Genomic DNA, 22,199 nt, shown 5'->3' with positions numbered 1-22,199 from the left:
CTCTTGATGTCAGTCCGGGAGTCCCCACAGCACTACGTTTCCAGAACGGACCTGCCCTTCTCGGTTGCACGGACCTTCTGTTTACCTGCAGCGAGGCACGCCCCCTTCTCCAGTTCCCGCGGAAGGAGCTGGGCTCAGCGTGCGGCAGTACCAGTCCCCGCGCGCTCCTGTAACCGTTCGGCGGGCCGGAGAGAGCGGGACACAATAGTCCTCGGGCAGATGTTCGGGGAACCGGAGAGCACAGGCGCGACGTAAGCGAGAGGTGGGAGAGGAGGGCTACGGCACAACCTCAGGCTTCTCCGCCCCTTCCGCTAGGTTACCCCTGGTGGAGACCGCCAGGGAAACATCATAGGGCCCCAACCTTCCTCGCCCCCTTAAGAGAGCGCAGGCGCAAACCAGGTGGGCGGAGTGGGGCGAAAGCGTCGGTTGGCGAGGTGAGGAGCTCAAGCGTTGCAGGTCTCCGGTGGGGGTGCAGGCCGTAGTTGGATGTTAGAGCGCAAGCGCAGTAGTGCCGGGACGGGAGGCGCGCGCCGCTGTGGGACTGAGCACGCAGGCGCGGAGTCCTCCCCACTGAGGGCCAACGCTGGCGGGGCATTAGCGCGCAGGCGTCTTGCCGGGAGCGGAGCCCTAGAGGTGGGCAGTGGGTTTCCGGTTCCGGGAGCAACGAACGGCCGCGGCAGCGACAGCTATCGCTTCAGAGGAAGCGTCTGCGGAGGAGGAAGAAGAGCAGGGCAAGGCGGGAGTCACAGGCGGGACCCTCGCCATGGGTCCGCGGACCTAGAGCGGCGGAAGCTACCGGCCCGGTGCCGAGCTGGTGAGACAGTCGTGAGGGTGGAAATGGAGAGCGCTCAGGCGTAGGATGGGGAAGAATTGAGGCTCAGAACGCTGACGGAGAGGAATGAAGGGCCCTCAGGCCGACGAGTGGGAGGAATGGCGGCGTCGGAATATTGAAGGGAGGAATAGAGAGGTTTTGGCGGAGGACGGGGAGGAATGGGGCTCAGAACGCTGACAGGTGGACGTGTCGGGAGCCTGGACGAGGACGGAGAGGAATGGGGAAGGATCTAAACGCTGAGGAGAGATCTCGGGGCCTCTCAGGTTAAGGAGAGAGAAACGGGGGTTCAGAACGCCGAGAGGGAGAAATGAGGGGTTCTCAGGTTGATGACGGGAAGAGATGGAGGCGTTGGGATGCTGAAAGGGAGCGACGGGGGCTTCCTCTGGAGAACGTGAAGTAAGAGGGGTTTAGAATGCTGAGCTAGGGATGGGCATGATCTTGGGACAAGAACGGGGACGAAAGGGGGGTTGGTTCAGCATGCTGAGGGGAGAAATCAGGGTCTCTTCAGGTGATGAGCAGAATAGAAGGTAGGAGACACAGAAGGGAAGGGAGGGGATGAGAAAGTTTTTAGCTGAACATGAGAGGAACAAGGCGGTCTGGGGACTGAGATTGGGGAGGACTTGTGGCTCAGAACACTGACAGGGAAGATGAGGAGGCTTTTGGGCTGAGGAGCAGAAGGAATGAGGGGTGTTCAGGGTAAAGGTGTGGGGAAGCTGCGGGCTGCCTGCCAGAGGACACAGGAAATTGAGGCAGTAATAGTGGAGGTAGCAGGTAAGGGGACGTCAGAAAGGGAAGGAATGGGAGGGCTTTTGACTGAAAGGGAAACTGGGGACTCCTGGGTCAAGGAAGGGAGCGAACGGGAGGTCAGAATACTGAGGCCAAGTGCTGGGACCTTGGTCTGGGGACGAGCAGAATGGGGGCCTCTTGGGCTGACGATGGGAGGAATGGGCCCTCTCAGGCTGAGGATGGGGGGTATGGAGGTTTCAGGGTGACAGAGGGGAGGAATAGGGGCCAGTGGGTCAAAGATAGAGAATGTCTCCTGGGGGGAATGACAGGGTCCTAGGTTGGCAGTGGGGAGAAGTGATGAGTTCTCAGGCTGAGGATGGGGAAGAATTGGGGATCGGGACATTGAGGGAGGCATGAGGATCTTTGGGTTGAGGACGGGGACTTTAAAGTTGGAGACAGGGCTGCCAGGTCAAGAAGGGGTAGGAATGACAAGCTCCTGGGCCCAGGACAGGGAAGAATGAGGTGGGAAAGGGGATTTTTCTCTTTCTTGTATTGGCCGGTTGCCTGTGGTAGGTCCCAGGTCTTGGAAAAGCGTTACTAAGTACCGGCGGGTTGTGTGGTTAGGGCCCAACATGTCCTCCCCTAGAGCCTCAGTTTTCCCACTGCCCCCTCCGTGTTGCAGGCCGCTGCTCCTTCCTGTGGCCCCCATGGCTGAGGACTGGCTGGACTGCCCAGCCTTGGGCCCCGGCTGGAAGCGCCGTGAAGTCTTTCGAAAGTCAGGTGCCACCTGTGGACGCTCAGACACCTATTACCAGAGGTACTGGGTGGGTTGTGGACAGAGTCACGGATAGGGCTAAAATCAGGGGGTGTGGTTAAATTTGTGGATGGGTTGAAATTATGCAAATATAGTCGATTCTTATTATTTGCAGATTCCATATTTCCAAATTAGTCTACTCACTGAAAGTCGGTACTCACTATACTTTCATGGTCATTCATAGACATGCACAGAACAGCAAAAAATTTAAGTTCCCTGATACACTCATTCCCAGCTGAGGTTGAATGAGGCCTTCTTATTTTAGTTCATATACTGTAAACAAGTATCTTTTTCGTGATCTGCTAAGTGCTGTGTTTTTCACATTTTTGCACTTTTTATTGGTGATTTTCGTATTTACAATGCCCCCCCAAGTATAGCCCTGAAGTGCTGTCTAGTGTTTTAAGTGCAAGAAGTCTTATGATATGCTGTAAGAAGAGAATAACACGTTAAATAAATTTTATTTGTGAGTTGCAGTGTTGCTAGGTGTGAGTTCAATGTTAATGAATCACAAATGTGGTACATTTAGAAAAAGAAAAGGAAATGTTCTGATTTGTACACGAGTCTGCTCTGGAAAATGCTGAAGTAACATGTATAGTACGTGATGAAGTTAAGGGAAAGGTGGAAAAGTAGCCAAATTTGAAGATGCATAAGGAAATACTTAATAAAATAAAATGTAGTGGACAGTGTGAGAGACTGGAAGCCAAGGACACTGATGGTTGTGTTACCCCTGATTAGGAATATGTTAAACCTGTCTCAGCTAGTACCGACTGGCTCACATGTTTCAAAAGGCGTACATCGTGAAAGATGTTAAATTTGCACACAAGGCAGGTCCTGCAGATCAAGAGTTTGCAGAGGAATTTTAAAAATACCTGGTAAGTGTTACGTGTGAAAAGTGTCATGCAGAATAGGTTTTACTGAGGAGACTGGCTTGTTTTACAAGGACCGTGGTAAAGGTAGCTGTGTAACATAAATGGTCTCCGAAGCTCCTGACTTTAAATCATTCAAAGGCCATGGTGTCAGTCATTCGTAGGAATGTATTAAGTAGAGTGTCTTTAAATAGGAAAACAATAAAACAAGGCTACATATCGATTAGTTGACAGAAATGTCCCCTGGGACTCACATTACCTTAAGCTATAGTTCCACAAGAACAGAGGTCCTAGATTCACTAAATCAGTGTTCAGCGTGACTCTATAAGACATACCAGGAATAATGGGAATCGACTATAAATGCACAAAATGTACATGTTTATATGCAGTTCACATTTAAGGATCCAAGGTGATTATTGAATTTTTTTCACTCTTCCTGAACTTTTTTTTTTTTTGGTCTAAGTAGTTGTTTTTGTGGAGGAATATAGCAAAATCATGAATATAATTATGTTTGCTTATACTTAATTATATGTTTATCCCCATATTCATAATTTGTGTGAAACTGTCAAAATTTTAAATTTTAAATACTTTTGTCAAGAACCGTAAAGCAACAGGTTTTATCTTAATTAGGGCAAGATAACGAATATGTTACAATTTTGTGGATGCTGGTAGGATATAGGAGACTCCTGGGTCAGAGATGAAAGATAGTTTATTATTCACAGTAACAGCAGTATCCAGAATGTCATTATTTTTGTGCCAGTTCCCCAAATGCCAGTTCCCATAGGGTAACCTGAAGAGAACTAACATCTGCCCATGCATTGGGTTGTAGGAAAGGAACCCTGAGCTTAAGGAATCCAATCTTTTATAATGTTAGGACAGTAAGGATGCCTTCCCTTTGCTCTGGAAGGAGAACTTATCTCTTATCTTCCAAGGCTGTTTGCTGTACAAACATCCTTGAAAAGATAGTTCATAACAAAGGACTATCAGTGCCTCTCTTGCAAGACATGCAGAAATGCTAGAGACCTGTGGGCTATTCTCTCCGAGAATATTAGTTGCTCCTACTTTGTTTTACATGTAGTTGCATTTGTTTGTTTACGCATGTCTTTATATATATATATTTATATGTTCATTTATTCATGTGTATGTTTTCAGACGCTTCTCCTGTGTTTTTCCTTTCTATGTATTTAGTATGTTAACTTTAATGCATTTGTACATCATTCGACAAGTTTGTATTTCTGTCCGTGTTTATGTTTATTTACGTGAACAGACTACAATTAGTAGTGTATGTTATAAGGAAACATGTATTTATTTATGTTTATATTTTTCATTTGTGTTTGTATATATGCTGGTATTTATACACATTTTATATTTCTGCTATGCAAGCTTAGTTGGGGTAAGACCTGGTAGGGCTCACAGGCCAATCCCAGGCTGCCAGCCCTCTATCCCCTGCCAGCCCTGCAGGTCTGTTCACGAGCCCAGTGGGAGGGTTGTGTGGGTGGAGTGGCCATGGCTCCACCGGGGTACCAATCCATCCTGGCCCATTCCCAGCCCCACAGGAGACAGGATCCGAAGCAAAGTTGAGCTGACCCGATACCTGGGCCCTGCGTGTGACCTCACCCTCTTCGACTTCAAACAAGGCATTCTGTGCTATCCAGCCCCCAAGGTACTACACAGTGTGGGGTACCCAGGCAGGGGTGACTGAGCCACCTAACACCCACCCACAGATCTCTTCCTGCTTTCCCTCTCATTTGCAGGCCCAGCCCTTAGCTGTCCCTAGCAGGAAGCGGAAGAAGCCTTCACGGCCAGCCAAGACTCGAAAACGTCAGGTTGGACCTCAAAAGGGTGAGGTCAGGAAGGAGGCCCCAGGAGATGAGACCAAGGCTAATGCTGACACAGCCCCAGCTTCACTCCCTGCACCTGGGTGAGTGTTGGCCTAAAGTGAGCCAAGAGGGTGAGGGTTGTGGTTGGAGATGTACTCAGCCTCCCACACCCATGTTTCCTATCCCAGGTGCTGTGAGAACTGTGGAATCAGCTTCTCAGGAGATGGTACCCGAAGGCAGCGGCTCAAGACATTATGCAAGGACTGCCGAGGTGAGTGGCCCCAGAGCCCTGGGAGGTAGAGGTGGAGCAGATCTGATGTCAAGCTGGGACACCACTGTCAGCTTTCAGGTTGAATGGTGGATGAGGTTAGCTATCTGATGCTCCTTGTCCACTTCTCTTCTTCCGCCTCCCTTTCCTCAGCGCAGAGAATTGCTTTCAACCGGGAACAGAGGATGTTTAAGGTAAGCACGGCCTGCCTCCTCCTCACAAGTGTGCGGTGGGAGCAGGATGTGATGGGGGCTGGTAAGAAGGTCTGAAGGAATGATGATGGATCCATAGGGTGTCAGAATCATTTTGTAGGGAGCTAGCTATGGTCAGTGGACAGTAATGTGTTAATGGGGTGTCAGTAGACACAGCAATGAGGTTAACCGGGCACTTGGAGACTTTGGGGATGGCCTCTGGTGACAGCTTGTTAGTAGTTGTCAGATACAGTGATGAGGCATATGGTGGACTACTAGACATGGCAGTGGGGGCTCAAAACATACACGTAAGGGGCAGCATACCTGGAGCTACTCTGTCTGGGCCTGTGACCTCGCCCCACCCATTCCTGGCAGCGTGTGGGCTGCGGGGAGTGTGAGGCCTGCCGGGTAACCGAGGACTGCGGGGCCTGCTCCACCTGCCTTCTGCAGCTGCCCCATGATGTGGCCTCGGGGCTGTTCTGCAAGTGTGAGCGGAGACGGTGCCTCCGGATTGTGGAAAGGGTGAGTTGGGCAGGTAGGGTGGGCCCAAGGCTCACCCTGTCCTCTGGCTCTCAGAGCCCTGGCCCCATACATCATACCTCTGGCCTCCCTGACAGAGCCGAGGGTGTGGAGTGTGCCGGGGCTGTCAGACCCGAGAGGACTGTGGCCGTTGCCGAGTCTGCCTTCGCCCTCCCCGCCCTGGTCTCAGGCGCCAGTGGAGGTGTGTCCAACGGCGCTGCCTACGGGTGAGTAGAGGGGCCAGTGCTGTTGGGGCCAGGGCTGGGGCAGAGCTCATTCTGCTATTAAAGTTGCTACTGCTGCTGCTGCTTCCTCCCAGCCTTGCCCACCTCATGTCTTCTTTTCTCCCCCACCTCATGCTCACCTCCCTGGCCTCACCTACCTGCCCCTGTCTGCCAGCACCTTGCCCACCGTCTCCGTCGCCACCATCAGCGATGTCAACGACGCCCTCCCCTAGCTGTGGCTCCCCCTGCTGTGAGTGCTGCACCCCACCTTCTGTCTGCCTGTCCCACGCATGCTTTCTGTACTCCTTTTGGGGGTGGGGGTGGGGGTAGGGGTCCTGTGTCTGCCTGGTTCCACCAAGCCTAAACTTCTGTTCTGGCTTTCTCCCAGGGTAAACGTAGCCGCCGTAGAGGAGGCTGCGACTCCAAGATGGCTGCCCGGCGGCGCCCCCCCCGAACCCAGCCATTGCCTCCAGTTCCCCTGTCACAGCCTCCAGAGTCCCCAGAGCTGGTGAGGCCCTGGTGGGCAGGGGGAAGGCACAACTATAACCTTACCCAGTACCTGCCCTGACCCCACCCATTTGCCTCTGCAGCACCCCAGAGCCCTGGTCCCCTCGCCACCTGCCGAGTTCATCTATTACTGTGTAGACGAGGACGAGCTAGTGAGTGGCCCCACCCTACCTGGACAAGCCTAGACCCTCCCAGGGCACTTGGTTAATCCCAAAGAAGCAACTGCTGCAATGGGCCTAATAGGGGAACAGCAAGACACAGTAATGGGTACTAGTATGGGATAAGCAGACAATGGGGGAGGGACTAACGTGGGATCGACAGGTGCAGTGATAGTACCTAATGTCAGATGAATCAACACTCTGGTGGGGCTAATAGGAAAAGCCAGCATAGGGAATGGAGTTCACATAGGCTGAGCAGATACAGCAGGCACAGCATCGGCAGCTATAGAGGGTCAGCAAAATGCCACTGGAGGTGGGGGTCAAAGACGTTGTCTTGGTAACCACTGGTCTAGCAGATGAAGTGATGGATACTGCGTTGGAACAGCCACAGTCCTAATGCTCTTGGGCACTGTCCGGTGCAGTGATAGTGCCTGGTGTTGGAACTACCAGATGCTGAGGTGTGACTGAGACCAGTGCACAGCCAGTTCCCTCTGATGGAGCTAGTGAAGGGGCAACAAGAACAGCACTCGAATGGTGCCAGTAACAGCACCCCCCCCCCCTTTTGCCTGTCCCCCAGCAGCCTTACACCAATCGCCGGCAGAACCGCAAGTGTGGGGCCTGTGCAGCCTGCCTACGGCGGATGGACTGTGGTCGCTGCGACTTCTGCTGTGACAAGCCTAAATTTGGGGGCAGCAACCAAAAGCGCCAGAAGTGTCGTTGGCGCCAATGCCTGCAGTTTGCTATGGTGGGTGATGCAGAAGAGTGAGGTGGGTGGGCTACGTTGACCTAGGGCCACCCCCCCCTTCCCCGCCGTGCCTGGGAATGGTGGGCAGGCCTGGTGGGTAGGGCAGGCCAGATTCTGCATCTTCAGAGGAGTAGATGGAGCGGTGGGTTCAGCCAAAGATTAGCAAACATTGTGCTGGGATGAACGAATCTGAGTGGCAGTGGCATTAACAGGAGACTAGCAAGCTCAGTGATGAGGGCTTCATGTGAAAGCATGTTCTGTGCCGTGACTAATGGGGATTAGCAGGCATGTTGATCAGGGCAGGGTGGTCAATCATTGCATCAGGTGGCCATAACATCCTATCTTTCTTCAGAAGCGGCTGCTGCCTAGTGTCTGGGCAGGATCTGAGGATGGGGCAGGGCCGCCCCCACCTTACTCTCGTCGAAAGAGGCCTGGCTCTACTCGAAGGCCCCGTCTGGGTCAGATACTGAAGACCTCCTTGACCACACCCACAACCCGACCAGGCCATGCCCAGACTCCAATGAAACAAGAAACAGGCAGTGGCTTTGTGCTGCCTCCACCTGGCACTGATCTTGTGTTCTTACGGGAAGGTGCAAGCAGTCCCGTGCAGGTGCCTGGCCCTGCTGCAGCTTCCACAGAAGCCCTGTTGCAGGTGAGGATCCCATCTTAGCTTGCCCTTCCCAGAACTACCCAGCCTTGTGCCAGGAAGCTGGGACCAAGACTGCTGCAATCCTCCTTCACACAGGAGGCCCAGTGCCCTGGCCTGAGTTGGGTTGTGGCCTTACCCCAGGTGAAGCAAGAGAAGGCGGATGCCCAGGAAGACTGGACACCGGGCACAGCCATCCTGACTTCTCCTGTATTGCTGCCTGGCTGCCCCAGCAAGGTGGGGGTCAGTGATGGGTGGTCTGTGAGCAGAGTGATGGTGAGCCATGATGGTGGTTCTTTGAGCAGAGCAACAGATATGCGGATTGCAGCCTCACCACAAAATTACCCCACCTGTCTGACAGATGCCCCACCTTCCCCAGGCAACTAACTTTGCCTGCTTTGCTGCCCAGCTAACAAAAATGGAACTCTGAGGAATGGGAAAGGTTTGTAGGCAGAGAGATGGATTTTCCAGGCTGAAGTGTGACAGAAGTGGGATTTGTCAGTATACTGACAGGTTGGCTGATAAGGAGACTCTTTTCTTAGGCCAACCCTGTCCTTCTGACTGCTGCCTGTTTCCCACCTCTCCCAGGCAGTGGACCCAGACTTGCCACCTGTGAAGCAAGAGCCACTGGACCCTGAGGAGGACAAGGAGGAAGAGAGCAAGGATGACTCCGCCTCCGACTCGGCCCCAGAGGAGGAGGCAGGAGGGGCTGGCACACCCGTGGTCAGTGCTGGGGGACATTTCACCCTGCCCTGAACCTGCTATAGCCCCATTGGCCATGATGACCCATGATGTTAATTCTTCCCCAGATCACGGAGATTTTCAGCCTGGGTGGAACCCGCCTCCGGGACACAGCAGTCTGGTTGCCAAGGTGTGCCCCGCACAGTGAGGGGTGGTATGGGGTCGGTGCTGGTCAGATATGGGCCCTGAGTGTTAAAAATAGAGCCAGCAATTTGGCATGAGGCAGTGGGAGGTAGAGGCTTCTGTCACTGTGCTGATCCCGGTCAGTGAGGGGTTATGTGTAGGACCCTAGAGATTTCTCCTGAGGTTCAGATTAGGGCTTTCCTTGGGTGTATGGGGTGGGGGCTGGGGAGTAGAGAGACAGGGGTTAGTGGAGGTTAAGGATTTGATGCCCTGTGATGAGATTTGAAAGAAAAAGATAAAAGCCTGGTCCATATCTTTCTAAGAAAATCCAGAAGGAGTCAGATTTAATATATAAGTTTTTATCCAGTGAATCATCATTTGGGGTTTTGTGGGTGTCTGGAGTCTCCAAGAGATGACAGGTGGGCTGGATAGTGGTGGGTGGGCAGATCTGGGCCCTGAGATGTGCAACTGTGCAATCTTAGGCTAGTCCACCTCCTGGAGCGTCCTCTGTGGAGAGAGTTGGGCTGTGTTTCTTGAACCTTTCCTGAGCCTGTTGAGGTTATTAAGAGTTTCAGCTGCTTCACAGAACTGTCCCTGCAGGCCTGGCAATAGGATGAAAGATAGTTGTCCCTAAGGACAGGGCTGGTGGGAGGAGGACAGGGGAATACTACCTCCTGCAGAATGTTCGCAGGCTGTGCGTGTGGTCCCAGATACAGGCGACATAAACTGTTGGCCTAGGCACCTGGATTCCTTTGCCCCTACAAGCTAGTTTCTGCCGGCCGGAAACTCCTGCATCTGCCTTGGGCAGTTTGCAGGTACAGACTGAGTACCTGCTGGGTATACTGCAGTGTGAGAGAGAACATGATGAATGCACTGACCCTGGAAGGCTTATCCTTCAGGAGACATGGATTCCTGTCTTCAAGGAGCTATCATCTAAGGAAATAGTTTCCTTGTGTGTGAAATCATTATATGTTAGTGGAGAAGGTAATGTTTAGTTGGTGGTATTGGAATATTTTAGCAGAGAGATAAGAGATAAGGGATAATTATGGGGAAATGGATTCCAGGCACAGAATACTAGGAAATGGTTTTGTGATGCTCCATTTTACAATGAGCGAACCTCATTCAACATATAGTCCTGCTCCCTCTTCTCTAGGTCCAAGGACCTTAAAAAACCTGGAGCTAGAAAGCAGTAGACTGGAGGCTTCTGCAGACTGTAGGATTCAAGGTGATAATTTACAGACTGGCTTTATGAGAGACAACACTGATCTACTCAGAGCTGGACCATAGGCTGAGGGGCTTATGTAGGATTCAATAGGAACTGGAAAAACCCACCACCAAACCTGAGAATCAGGCCTGTTCAGTACTTTGAGATTATAGAGGAAGTAAGCAGGAAAGGAAGAGAAAGAATAGAAAGTTGTATCTGCTCCAACTGGTGCGAATCTCAGGAGCTTGACTGATGAGAAGTGTGGATATTATGGGTAGGGGATCTGGGGTGGAGAGGGGATGTAAAAGCCACCACAAAACAGCCTATACAAGCCATCTTCATAATTTTTCAATGGCTTCTGGATGAGACCTGGTAGTGTTTCTGAACATTTCCATTTCCACAGAGAGACAGCATTTGAAAATGTAATGTGAATAAATGAGGAAAGGAACTGCTATTTGGTTAGTTCCTCCTACTGATCTATGTAATTCTCAAGTCTTTTTAGGAAGACAATGATTTTTGCCCATTTTTACACACGGGAAAACAGACTCAAAGAAATTACATAACTTGTCCAGTGTCAAACAGCTAGTATCAATAAGCATAGAATCAAATCCAGGTTGTAAAAACCTTGTTGTTTAAGCCACCAAACGGTAAGCCGTAATACTATATTCGATAATGTGTAATGTTATAGTAACAGAAGTTTCCAGTGACCTTGAAAACAAGGTGGACTACTCTAAACAGAACAAATCCTTTACACTGCTGCCTCTAGCGTGGTTTAGGGAGTGCCAAGGTTGTATGGATGGGGTCACCTTGTCACAACACCCTTGCATCCAAGAGACTGGGTTCTTCCCAGGCCTTGGGTGTCGTAAATATTTCTCAAACACTAAAGGACATCCTTCCCCAGTGGACACTTCGTTTTGCTTGTTACCCTCATTCTCCTCTGCCAAAGCAGTCTTCAGAAGTAAAGCTGCCAGCCTGGCTCATCTTTGCTGACAACTTACCTCCCTTGCCTATTGATGACTTTTGTGCTTGGTTTCTGCTCTTGGCCCCTCTCTATTAGGAGTATGAATTCCTGCTTCCAAGTCCTGCATAAAGGCCAGTCTTGACTCATCCCTGTCTCACTTCCCAGTTCTTCATAAAGTGCCGGAAAGTTCAGGCCTGCAGTTTGTTATGTAGCCAGCTTCACAGGGCTGTGACTGAGTGCATGCCTCCTTAAATTTTGTAGCTGTCTGTCTTCCCCTGCCTTTTTCTAGTCCCAGCCCTGCAGCTTTAGGTATTTTACATGTAGATTAGATATTTCCCTACCCTTAACCCTTTCTGCTACCCTCCTCTGTTCCTTCCTTTGCCTTACCTACTTAAGCCAGAGTCAAGACTGGATAATTTACTGATACTGTTTTGCCCTCCCCAGGACCCAGCCACCCAACCCTAGTATTCTGTAAGGTCCTAAATGAAATTTATTTGATGGGCATTCAGACTCTTCTAAGAGTCTGGCTACAGTGTGTATCACAGTACCATTGGAAAAGCAGCACCACTAATTATATATACATATGCATATGTAGGTATATATGTGTATATGTGTATATTTTAAGGGACTTCTAGGGATTTGACCTTATGTAGTAGTGGGAGCTGGTTAAACAGTCTCTGTAAGGCTGTTGTCTTTACATCTAATGCTGGAGCTTGAAGTCTGCAGGGCAGGCAATCGGGAAGGGAAGATGGATGTAAAGTGTGGGAGACGGAGGACGCTTTGGCGCGCAGGAGCACGAGCACGAGCACGAGCACGAGCTGGAACCGGCGAAGATGGCCTAGAACCCATGTCAGTCTCTCACCACCTCCAACTTCGATAATGTGGGTGTCCTACAGAAGAAGCTGGTGCCCTTCATCACAGACTTAAATACTCATCTGACCCAGGAATTAGAGACGCTGAAGGAAGATCCCAGGGAAAGTGGAGCAGCTGCAGGCCTGGCTGCAGGCCTGACTGCTGCCCCACACCAACGAGGTGAGCCAGCAGATAAGTGACAACATGTGTGAACTGCAACAGTGCCTGGTGCCCCGCACCAACCTTCCGAGTGTAAAAACAGTATGCTGCTGCTTGACTTCTGCCCTCCAGTTACCAGGCAAAATGTCTCTTGTGGCCCATCCTAACCGGAAGCATACGGGGAAGGGAGTTCTGGGAAACGTAGCCTAGTCAAGGTGACACATTACAAAGCCACCCTGCCATGAATCAGCTCCCAAGGGTCTCACTGCTCACCTGAGGATAACTTGATAAAGCTACGTTGCTGAAAATGCAAAGCTGAAGACCATGGATTTCATGGTGACCCCAGCAAGTACAGAAATTCTGTCAAGCCCACCCAGAAAAAAACTTGCTGGTCTCGGCTATTTTTGTATCATTCATTCAAGTATTGAGAACCTGGCCCATGGTAGGCACTGTACTTGATACTGGGATACAGGAATGAAAAAGATACAGTCCATGCAATTTTATTAAATACATCAATATGTATTACAAATGGTGAATGGATATCCAACTTTATCGTGGAATTTAATGGTGAAAATCTAGAATTCAGGAAAACTGTCGGGAGGACAGCCCTTGCGTGAACCTTGTTGGGGCACAATAGGAATTGGAAATAATATAAATAGTTTCTATCTCTGAGCTGTTCTATTTTAAAATTATTTTAAAATGATTTTTATTGTCCTGTTTACTGTTTTCATACATTTAGTGTTTATTTGGGGAGTGTCTTGACGGTGGTAACTGTTAACTCTGAGAAAGCGGGATGGTGGGTGGCAAGATCTAGGTCAGGTTCTGTCCTAGGACCAATCGCTTTCTAGGCCTTGGGGCAGCTTGGCTGAAAGCTGAGGCTCCCCTAGCTGGGCTCTAGTCCTGGCCCCGCCCCTCCACCCTCCGAAGAGGCCCGCCAGGGGGCGCCGGGGCCGCGGTCATCCCACCAGGGCTCGGGAGACGAGCTGCCCCCCACCCCTGGCCTTGGCGGCCCTGGGGCGTGGCCTTTGCCCGGCTCAGAAGCCAATCCTTGGCGGGACCCGGAGAAAAGCCGACTCTCCTTCTTCACGTAGTGGTAAAACAGGCAAAACCGAACTGGAGTTAAGTTACGGGGAGCGCCCAGGGTGAGGGTGCGGCACGACGAGTTCTGACCGACGCTGGGACGTTCGAGGGCAGCAAAGTGTCGCCAAGGGTCGCCTTCCCCTGTCGCCGACCTCATTTCGACGGGATCCTTCGGGCTGTACGACCTCTGGGGGTGCCCAACGGGCTCTCTCGTAACTCCGCTGCTGTTCCCAACCCCCGTGCCTGACTGAGGGCCTTTTCATTGCCTCCCTTTTTCCCCAAAGGTGTAGTGTGAGGGGTGGTTCCACCCAGATCAACCGGCGGGCCAGTCGCCCGTGGGACTTGAAGATCAAGGAACTGACCCTCAGGACTCTGTCCAGGGAACCGAGACGACCTCTAATTTCTTTCTTTTTTGTTTGTTTCAGGCTACGTAAACTCTTAGCAGTAAATGAAAATGAGTATTTTACCGAACTGCAATTGAAAGAAGAAGCATTATAGGAGAAAAAAAGACAAAATGACAATTATTAAAAGAGATTATTAAAAAGAGAAAAAAAAGAGACATTATTTTGTGGCTGAAAAGCTGAACCAGCAATTCAGGAAATGGAATCCAAATCTAGAAACGTACCGCATACAAAATCCGAAGTGGGTGGATTACAAATGATTAAGGAATGCTAATTTACAGTAAATTGCAGCCTTGCGACGGTATACACAGTAGTTGTACTTTGGTTGTTAGATGTCAGTGACTAGGTTCTGATTTTATTCTGTGCTCTAGTGTTTTGTGCTCGTCCCACTTTAGGAGGAGAGTACCAAAGTGTCATTCTTAATCTGCTTTTTAGTTACCACCACGTTGCTTTTGACCAGAAGTACAGCTGTGGTCTCCACCTGTGCTGAGGGCCCCTTCTAGGTTCCCTGATCTGTGTTGCCTGTTCCCCTTCCTGGGATACAGATTCTCAGGCCTCATTGCCTGCACTTCTTACTCATGTCCTGACCCTGTTTTACTGGGATCCTTAACTCAGACTGTTGGCCTTTATTTTGCCCAGCCATGTCATGCCATGCCCTCCTAGCCCATCTGATCTGCCCCCTCCCCCCATCCTAAGGTACCCCGAGTCAGCTCTGGTTTCTGCCCAGTGCAGTAGGAAGATTTTATTAATAACAGGTTTATCATTATTGGTTTGGGTGGGCTGACAAGACAGGCCGTCTAGGCCTTAATTGTCTTAGCTGGCAAATGAGAATACCTGCTGTTCCCATCAACCCTCTAAAGTATTTGTGAGGCCCAAAGGTTTAATGTGTGAAAGTACCTTGCATATTACCGTAAAGAACTACACAAATAGAAGGTTGTTGTCCTGTGATGATTACTACCATCATCAAGATTCACTTAAAAATGGCCGCAAAATTTAACCTTCCCATAAAATATCCACTAACTTTTCTCATGCTTTTAGGCTGATTACAGGATATAAATAGCAAAGTCATTTGGAATGTAATTAGATCTTCGCCTTCACTTCGGGTTAAGGAGGCTTATTTCTGTTATTCTGATGAACCCTAGAGGAAGGGAGCGAGGTCGCCGGAGGCCTGGCCAAGGGCGGGGTGAGGACCGCGCAGACTCAGCTCCTCGGCTCCGGGAGGAAGTTGCGAGCTCCGGCGTCTATGGTCACCATGGTGACGGGACCGACTTCGGCCCCTCCCACCTGCCCCTCACCCTGCAGGGCGCACCATGGCAACCAGACCTCTGCATTGCGGAAGCTGGTCCGGCTGGTCTCCACAGTCGGGAAACCCGCGGCGGAGGCCGCCCCCATCCCGAGGGACTCGAAAATGTACAGCCAGCGATTTGGCATCATACAGCGGGAGGTTAAGGGCCCCACTCCCAAGGTGGTGATCGTGGTAAGCACGGGATGTGTGTGCGGGACCCTACCGCTTTCTGCATTTCCCTGCACTCCAAGCCCAGCCAAGCCCATCCTGGCCCCAGCCGCGGCTCTCATAACGGGAGCAGGTGCCTGATGTAGTGGGGGTTGAATTTTGAAAGAAGGAAAGATAGGTCATTCACCTAGCTCCTGTACTCTGTCCCTCAACCCACCCCCTCCCGCCCTCGCACCAGTTATATTTAGATTCTGTATTTGTAGAATCACCACTTGGGATACTGAGAGTTTTCAGTCTCCAAGACACCCAAGGGAGGTCTGTACCCTTGTGATGTGGCGTGTCTGTCACGGAAAGGGTGCTGGGCTGGGGCAGGACAGGAAATCGGGTCTGGGCTGGTGGTGATTCAGCTGTATGCTCTTGGGCTGGTCCTGCATTCCCTGAGGAAATTGTATAAGAAAGGGGGATTGGGCTGTGAGGGATTGTGAGGGGTTTTAGTGCCCTTCCTGTACCAACTCCACTGTAACAGAAGTGTCCTTGCAGGCCTGGAAATAGGACGGTTGGTTGCCTCTAAGGCTCGGTGGTGGTAGGAGGCTAGGCGAATGTTGTGTGCTGCAGAATTTGATGGGTCTTGCTCAGAACCCCAGACACTTGGTCTATGCACCTGGATTCCTTTGTTCCTACAAACTAGTCTCTACAGGCTAGAAAGCCTTCATGTGTAATTCAGCAATTACAGAGGTATATTCTTGAACCCCTGCTGTGTCCACAGCACTGTGGGAGATACAGGAGTAAATACAATGACCCTAGGAGGTTTATTCTTCATTAAAAGTCGGATCCCTGCCTTCCTCTTGCTTATTTTCTAATTACAGAAACAATTTGTTCATTCATAAAACCATTAAAGGCTAACACGATAGATAATCATGTGCTATATTATCTGTGATGGTACTTAATGGAAGAAATATCAGGAATAATGAAGGATGCAGTTTTACTATGCACCACAGTGCACATAGCGTTTCTCAGTCCACTTACAGACCTGCTCCCTCTTCTCTAGATCCAAGGACTGTAGGTCCTGGGTCTGGAAATCAATAGATTGGAGGCTTCTACAGACTGTAAGTTTCAAAGGGATAATTACATATTTCATGAAGGACAGAAACTGATCTATTCTGGGTTCTGTATCCCAACACAGAGATCAGGGGCTGGGCTATTTTTCTTGTGCCATTACTTGTGATGGGGACCAATAAAGAACAGGAAAAAAAAATATTACCACCAAACCAGAGAAGCAGACCTATTGAATACTTGGAGCTTATAGAAGAATAAAGAGGAAAAGGGAGAAATCAGAGTTGTGCATCTCAGATGTCAGAGTGTGATAAGAAGCGTGGATGTTAGAGATTGCAGAGTTTCGGTGGGGGAAGAATTAAAGCCGCCAGAGATGAGACTTGATGCTAAACATTTCCTCCAGGAGAAAGCCATAAATGGTATAACATCTGAAGTAATGGAGAAGTAAAGGAGCAGTTATTTGGTGAGTGCTGCTGAGGGACCCAATTACTTAATTCTCAAAATAGTTTCTTAGGAGCGCATTTATTTTGCTCATTTTGACAGGTGAGAAAACTGAGACTCAGATTAAGTACCTTGTTCAAATTCATAGAGTTATAATGGGTAGAGGCCAGAATCAAATTTAGACTGTAACACATTGTTTTTTAAGACATATAAACTATAAACTCCATTGTTAGAAACTATAATTGAACATGTTACAGTAACAAAAGACTTCAGTGACCTTGGAAACACAAAGTAGTTTTTTTAAATATAATTTATTGTCAAATTGGCTTCGATACAACACCTAGTGCTCATCCCAACAACAAGGTAGTTATTAAACCCTATGTTCTTCTGCCTTTAGCATGGTTTAGAGTTGCAGTGTCCAATATGGTAGCCACTAGCCACAATGGCTTTTAAGCACTTGAAATGTGCCTGCAGTCACATGTTGAAATGACAATATTTTGAATTTATTGGTTAAATAAAATACATTATTAAAATTAACTTCCCGTTTCTTTTTACTTTCTAAAATGCAGCTACTAGAAAATGTTGAACTATAGATTTGTTTTACATTGTATTTCTGTTAAGCAGTATGGATATTGAGTAATGCTGAGACTGTGCATGGATTGGTATCACCTTGTTAGAGAACTCCAGGTCATATCTTACTCATCCAGACACTGGGCCCTTCCTGACTACTGAGTCCTATACAGGATACCCCAAACCTTGAAAGGTTTCCCGATCCCTGGCTACTGCTAAGGGTGTTTCCCACCACGCTTCACGTCCATTCTCCTTTTCAGTCAACATGTACTTCAGAGCCAGGCTCCTGCTGTGACAACTCAAGATAGTTGATTCTTGGTGACTTTGGTGCTAGGTTCTCAGCCCATAAGTCTACTGGGAGCCTGAGTTCCTGTGTATATCCTGCCCAAGGTGTAGTCTTGACTCTGCTCTACTTTATTATCACTGAATCTGTATTCATAAAGTGTCATATATATTAGAGAACAGTAGTTTGCTAATTAAGTGGCTCTAGGCTGTAAATAGTTCTGATATGGATTAGCTATCTACCATGATGTAACCTCCAACATCATCTGTCTCCAACCCATCTCAGACCTGTCTTATCTTGTTCAACTAAATTTAGGTACCTGTATGTGTACCTTGAACCCGGAACCTTTTCATCAAGTTATCTGCAAGTGTTGATTTTCTTTTCTCAGGAGACTCCTTTACCAAGACCTAACACTAGTATTCTGGTAATCCCAACAGTGATGTTCTAAGTGTAAATTAGCAAATTGACTTTCTGCCTTATGAGTAAGAATTTTGATACTTGCAAATCAGTATCCCAGAGTCTCACTATTCATCTAAGGTTGACTTGCTAAATATGGCTGAAAATACAAAGCTCAAGACAGTGGATTTCATGATGGCACCAGGAGGAGCAGAAATTGCATCAAGCCCACCCAGAAAGCTTTCCTTTCTCTCTTCTTTCCTTCACCTTTCACACTGAGAACCAGTGGTGGTAAGGCATTGTGCTCAAAGCTAGGAATATAGAAATGAGAAAGATAGTCCATGTGATTTTATAAAATGTATCAATATGTATTCAAAATGATGTATGTATTTCCAACTCTTTAGTGGAAGTTTGTGTAAAAAGAATATAGAAATTTAAGTTATTCCAAAATGTCAGGAGCACTGCCCTTACATTGGGCACAATAGAAACAAGAATAAAGCTTTGCCATCAGTTTTTTCCCCCCTTTTTTCTCTTCTCTTTTCCCCTTCCCTCCTTCCTTACCTTCCTTTCTTCTTAGTGGAGGGTGTTTTGTTTTTGTTTTTTTTTTATTGTCACAACTCATTAGAGAGAGTAGCCTCTTCTAGTTGAAAGTATTTTGATGGTAACTATGTTGTCTACCCATGGAAAACAATGCAGGACAGTGGGGGGCAAGATGAAGGTTACGAACTAAAAGATCTCTAATTCTTATTCTATTTAGGTTCACCCTGAGTATTTAAAGACTATTACAGCACTTAATGTTTCTGAGTTTGACTAAATAATCTCTAGAGTCCTGCTCAAAGTTTTAACTTCATAATTCCATGAACTTTTACTCAAACGGCTCTTAAGAAATATTTGAGACTGATTTGATGACATTGTGAGTATAGGCTTTAAAGAATCAAGTTAAACCTTAGGCACTTGAGCTCTTTGTGGTTGTAGCCAGTTGCATTACTTTGATATACCCAATTTTATTTAGTATTGGTGGAGATCATGATTAATTGAAAATATGCAATTGATTTTTGATCGATTGTGAGTGATTATTATTTATTTTCAGAGAGCTAAGCCTCCTAAAGTTCAAGGGGCTGAGCAAATTCTGCAAAGAATCCAACGCAGCCATCAGAAACATCATGCTATCTTGGCTTCCATTAAGTCAAAGGAGCGGGATCGCTTGAAAGTTGACTGGGACCAGCACAATGATCACAAATTTGTGGACAGTCTTGTGAAAGCAAGAATCAAGGATGCCATGCAAGGTTTTATCATCAACACTGAAGAAAGACGAAATAAGTAAGGTTCACAAACATGGTGCTTCAGACTATAAAACAATCCCAAAACCTTAACATCAGATTGACCAAAAATCAAGTGAATTTTTAAAGTAAGGATCATGGCTGAAATATTCATATCTCTACCAAATCAATAGCTACTGCTTGTTTGTATTCTCATTTGTAATAACCCACATTTGATAGAAAGCAAAAGAATGTGTTGTTTAATATTGTTACTTTAATTAAAATCTGTTTATATTCTTTTGCTGAAGATGTACATTATGTATCTAATTTGTATGTGATCAAATAAAATATGGCAAATAGTCTGTTTATTGCGTTAAATGGTGACTAGTATTATTTTGTAGAAAACTACAATGATCTTTTCCTTGCAAAATTTATGACGAAATATGTGTTTTGGGAATCATATAAATAATCAGTTGGTAAAATGGTCCCTGTGGCATGACAGTTTTAATTTTTTTGTAATTTTCTTTCAGGCTACGTGAACTTTTATCCTCAGAAGAAAATGCGTATTTTACTGAAATGCGGTTGCAAGAAGAAACAATTGAGGAGAAAAAAGATAGAATGAGAGATAAAACCAGATTATTGAAAGAGAAGAAAGAAAAAGAGAGACAGGATTTTGTGACTGAAAAACTAGACCAGCAATTCAGGTAATGATACAGAAAAACACACACAGGATCTGAAGTTGGTGTATGAAAAACTGATTTAGGAATGCTAATTTATAGCAAAGTATGGCCTTAAGATGGTATACACAGTAGTTGTGCCTCTAAGTCTTGGTAATTATACACATCATTGGATAGTGCAGGCACTGAGGGTTTACTGTTGTTTTGTAGTGAGAATGCTTAGGACCTGCTGAGTTAGTAAATTATAAGTATTTAATATAGTGTTATTGTCTATAGTCATAATACTGTACATTAGATCTTCAGAACTTATTTATTCATCTTATAACTGGAAGCTTGTGTCCTTTGATCAACATTTCCTCATTTTTCCCACCTCCACTCCCTGGGAACCACCACACCTTTCTACTCTGTATGCATTCAACCATTTTTTTTTTTTTAATTGGGAATACAATATTGCTCTTTCTCTGGCTTAACCCACTGAATAGTGTCATCCAGGTTCATCTGTGTTGTCTCAAGTGGTAGGATTTCCTTTTTTATGTTGAATAATATTCCATTTCATATATCTATGTGTATATACATAGATATGTGTGTGTATGTATATCTATATATATGGCATATATGTCACACATTTTATTTATCCATTCACATATCACTAGACACTTAGGATGTTTCCATATCTTGACTATTGCAATGAACATGACAGTGCAGATATCGAGATACTGATTTTATTTCCGTTGGATATGTGCCCAGAAGTGGGATTGCTGGATCATATGGTAGTTCTATTTTTAGTTTTTTTAGGAATCTCTATACTGTTTTTCATAATAGCTGTACAAATTTATATTCCCACCAATACAAAGGTTTCCTTTTCTCTACACCCTTTCCAACATTTGTCATCGCTTGTCTTTTTGATAATAGCTATCCTAACAGGTGTAAGGTAATATCTCATTGTGGTGTTGATTTGCATTTCCCTGGTAATTAGTAATGTCAGGTACCTTTTCATGTACTTCTTGGTCATCATTTGTATGTCTTCTCTGGAAAAATGTCTATTCAGTTTCTTGGCTCATTTTTTAATCGGGTTTTTGGGGGGCTACTGAGCTGTTTGAGTTCCTTATATATTTTTATTTTATTTTATTTTATTTTTATTTTTATTATTTTTTTTAAGGTTATTTATTTTGGGAGACAGAGACTGAGTGCAAGCAGGGAAGGGGCAGAGAGAGAGGGAGAGAGAGAGAATCACAAGCAGACACCACACTGTCAGTGTGGAGCCTGATGCAGGGCTCTAAATCACTAACTTTGAGATCATGGACCTGAGCCGAAATCAAGAGTAAGATGCTTAACTGACTGAGCCACCCAGGTGCCCCATCCTTATATATTTTGGATATTAATCCTTTAACAGATACATAGTTTGAAAGTATCCCATGATTGCCTTTTCATTTTGTTGGTTGTTTTCTGTGCAGAAGCTTTTTAGTTTAATGTGGTCCCACTTGTTTATTTTTGCTTTTGTTACCATTCCTTTAGGTGTCATATCCAAAAAATCATGCCAAGACCAATGTCAAGGTGATTTTTCCCTATATTTTTGCCTATGTGTTTTACAGTTTACAGATTTATGTTTAAGTCTTTAATCCATTTCGAGTTCATTTTTATGAATGGTATATATAGTAGTCCAATTTCTTTTTCATAAGGATATCCAGTTTTCCCAAGACTATTTATGAAGAGACTATTCAATAGTGTGTAATACTTTCAGCTTTGTTCTTTTTTATCAATGTTGCTTTGGCTATCTTGATAGCCAATGGCACAGGGACCGTTTATCAAGATTGATTTGCTTCTTTTGTGGTTCCATCTGAAATTTTGGATTATTTTTTCTATTTCTGTGAAAAATTTCATTGGAATTTTGGTGGGGATTGCATTAACTCTGTAGATCACTGCATAGCATGGACGTTTTACCGATATTGATTCCTACAGGGCGCCTGGGTGACTCAGTCAGTTGAGCGTCCGACTTCGGCTCTGGTCATGATCTCGCAGTCTGTGAGTTCAAGCCCCGTGTCGGGCTCTGTGCTGACAGCTCAGAGCCTGGAGCCTGCTTCGGATTCTGTGTCTCCCTCTCTCTCTGCCCCTCCCCTGCTCATGCTGTCTCTTTCTGTCGAAACTAAATAAAACGTTAAAAAAAAATTAAAAAAACAATATTGATTCTTACAATCCAAGGACAAATGATATCTTTCCACCTATTTCTGTC

The 22,199-nt window shown here is 46.9% G+C and overlaps 1 protein-coding gene across 50 annotated transcripts; it reads left to right on the top strand.

Annotated features, from left to right (window-relative positions):
- The first annotated feature begins 100 nt into the window (after positions 1–100).
- MBD1 (methyl-CpG binding domain protein 1) lies at positions 101–17,321 on the top strand. 50 transcript variants are annotated; one of them, XM_060613829.3, is made up of 19 exons: positions 105–251; positions 599–814; positions 2,241–2,375; positions 4,787–4,901; positions 4,963–5,159; positions 5,247–5,329; positions 5,480–5,520; positions 5,893–6,039; positions 6,135–6,263; positions 6,436–6,510; positions 6,649–6,768; positions 6,851–6,919; positions 7,503–7,670; positions 8,023–8,322; positions 8,416–8,553; positions 8,905–9,039; positions 9,126–9,187; positions 10,334–10,405; positions 13,862–13,945. In XM_060613829.3, the coding sequence occupies exons 1-18, from the start codon at positions 220–222 to the stop codon at positions 10,371–10,373; spliced, it is 2,202 nt and encodes a 733-aa protein (XP_060469812.2). In that variant the 5' UTR covers positions 105–219; the 3' UTR covers positions 10,374–10,405; positions 13,862–13,945. The 50 variants fall into 50 exon arrangements, 49 of the variants coding, with proteins under 49 accessions (XP_078291359.1, XP_078291356.1, XP_078291355.1 ...); XM_060613828.3 differs by lacking the exon at positions 13,862–13,945 and adding an exon at positions 12,072–12,183; XM_060613827.3 differs by lacking the exon at positions 13,862–13,945 and adding an exon at positions 12,065–12,174.
- The last annotated feature ends 4,878 nt before the right edge of the window (positions 17,322–22,199 follow it).

This window comes from Panthera onca, chromosome D3, assembly GCF_046562875.1.
Source record: "Panthera onca isolate mPanOnc1 chromosome D3, mPanOnc1 haplotype 2, whole genome shotgun sequence".
Lineage (NCBI taxonomy): Eukaryota > Metazoa > Chordata > Mammalia > Carnivora > Felidae > Panthera > Panthera onca.
Note: the sequence above shows the minus strand (reverse complement) of the source record. Positions and strands in the feature narration are given on the sequence as shown.

Excerpts from the sequence above, each read along its gene's own strand:
- MBD1 (XM_078435229.2), top strand. The coding sequence starts at position 220 with ATGTTCGGGGAACCGGAGAGCACAGGCGCGAC. Across the intron at positions 2,376-4,786 it reads TCAGACACCTATTACCAGAG|CCCCACAGGAGACAGGATCC; the intron begins GTACTGGGTGGG and ends GCCCATTCCCAG. Across the intron at positions 6,040-6,134 it reads GCCTCCGGATTGTGGAAAGG|AGCCGAGGGTGTGGAGTGTG; the intron begins GTGAGTTGGGCA and ends CCTCCCTGACAG.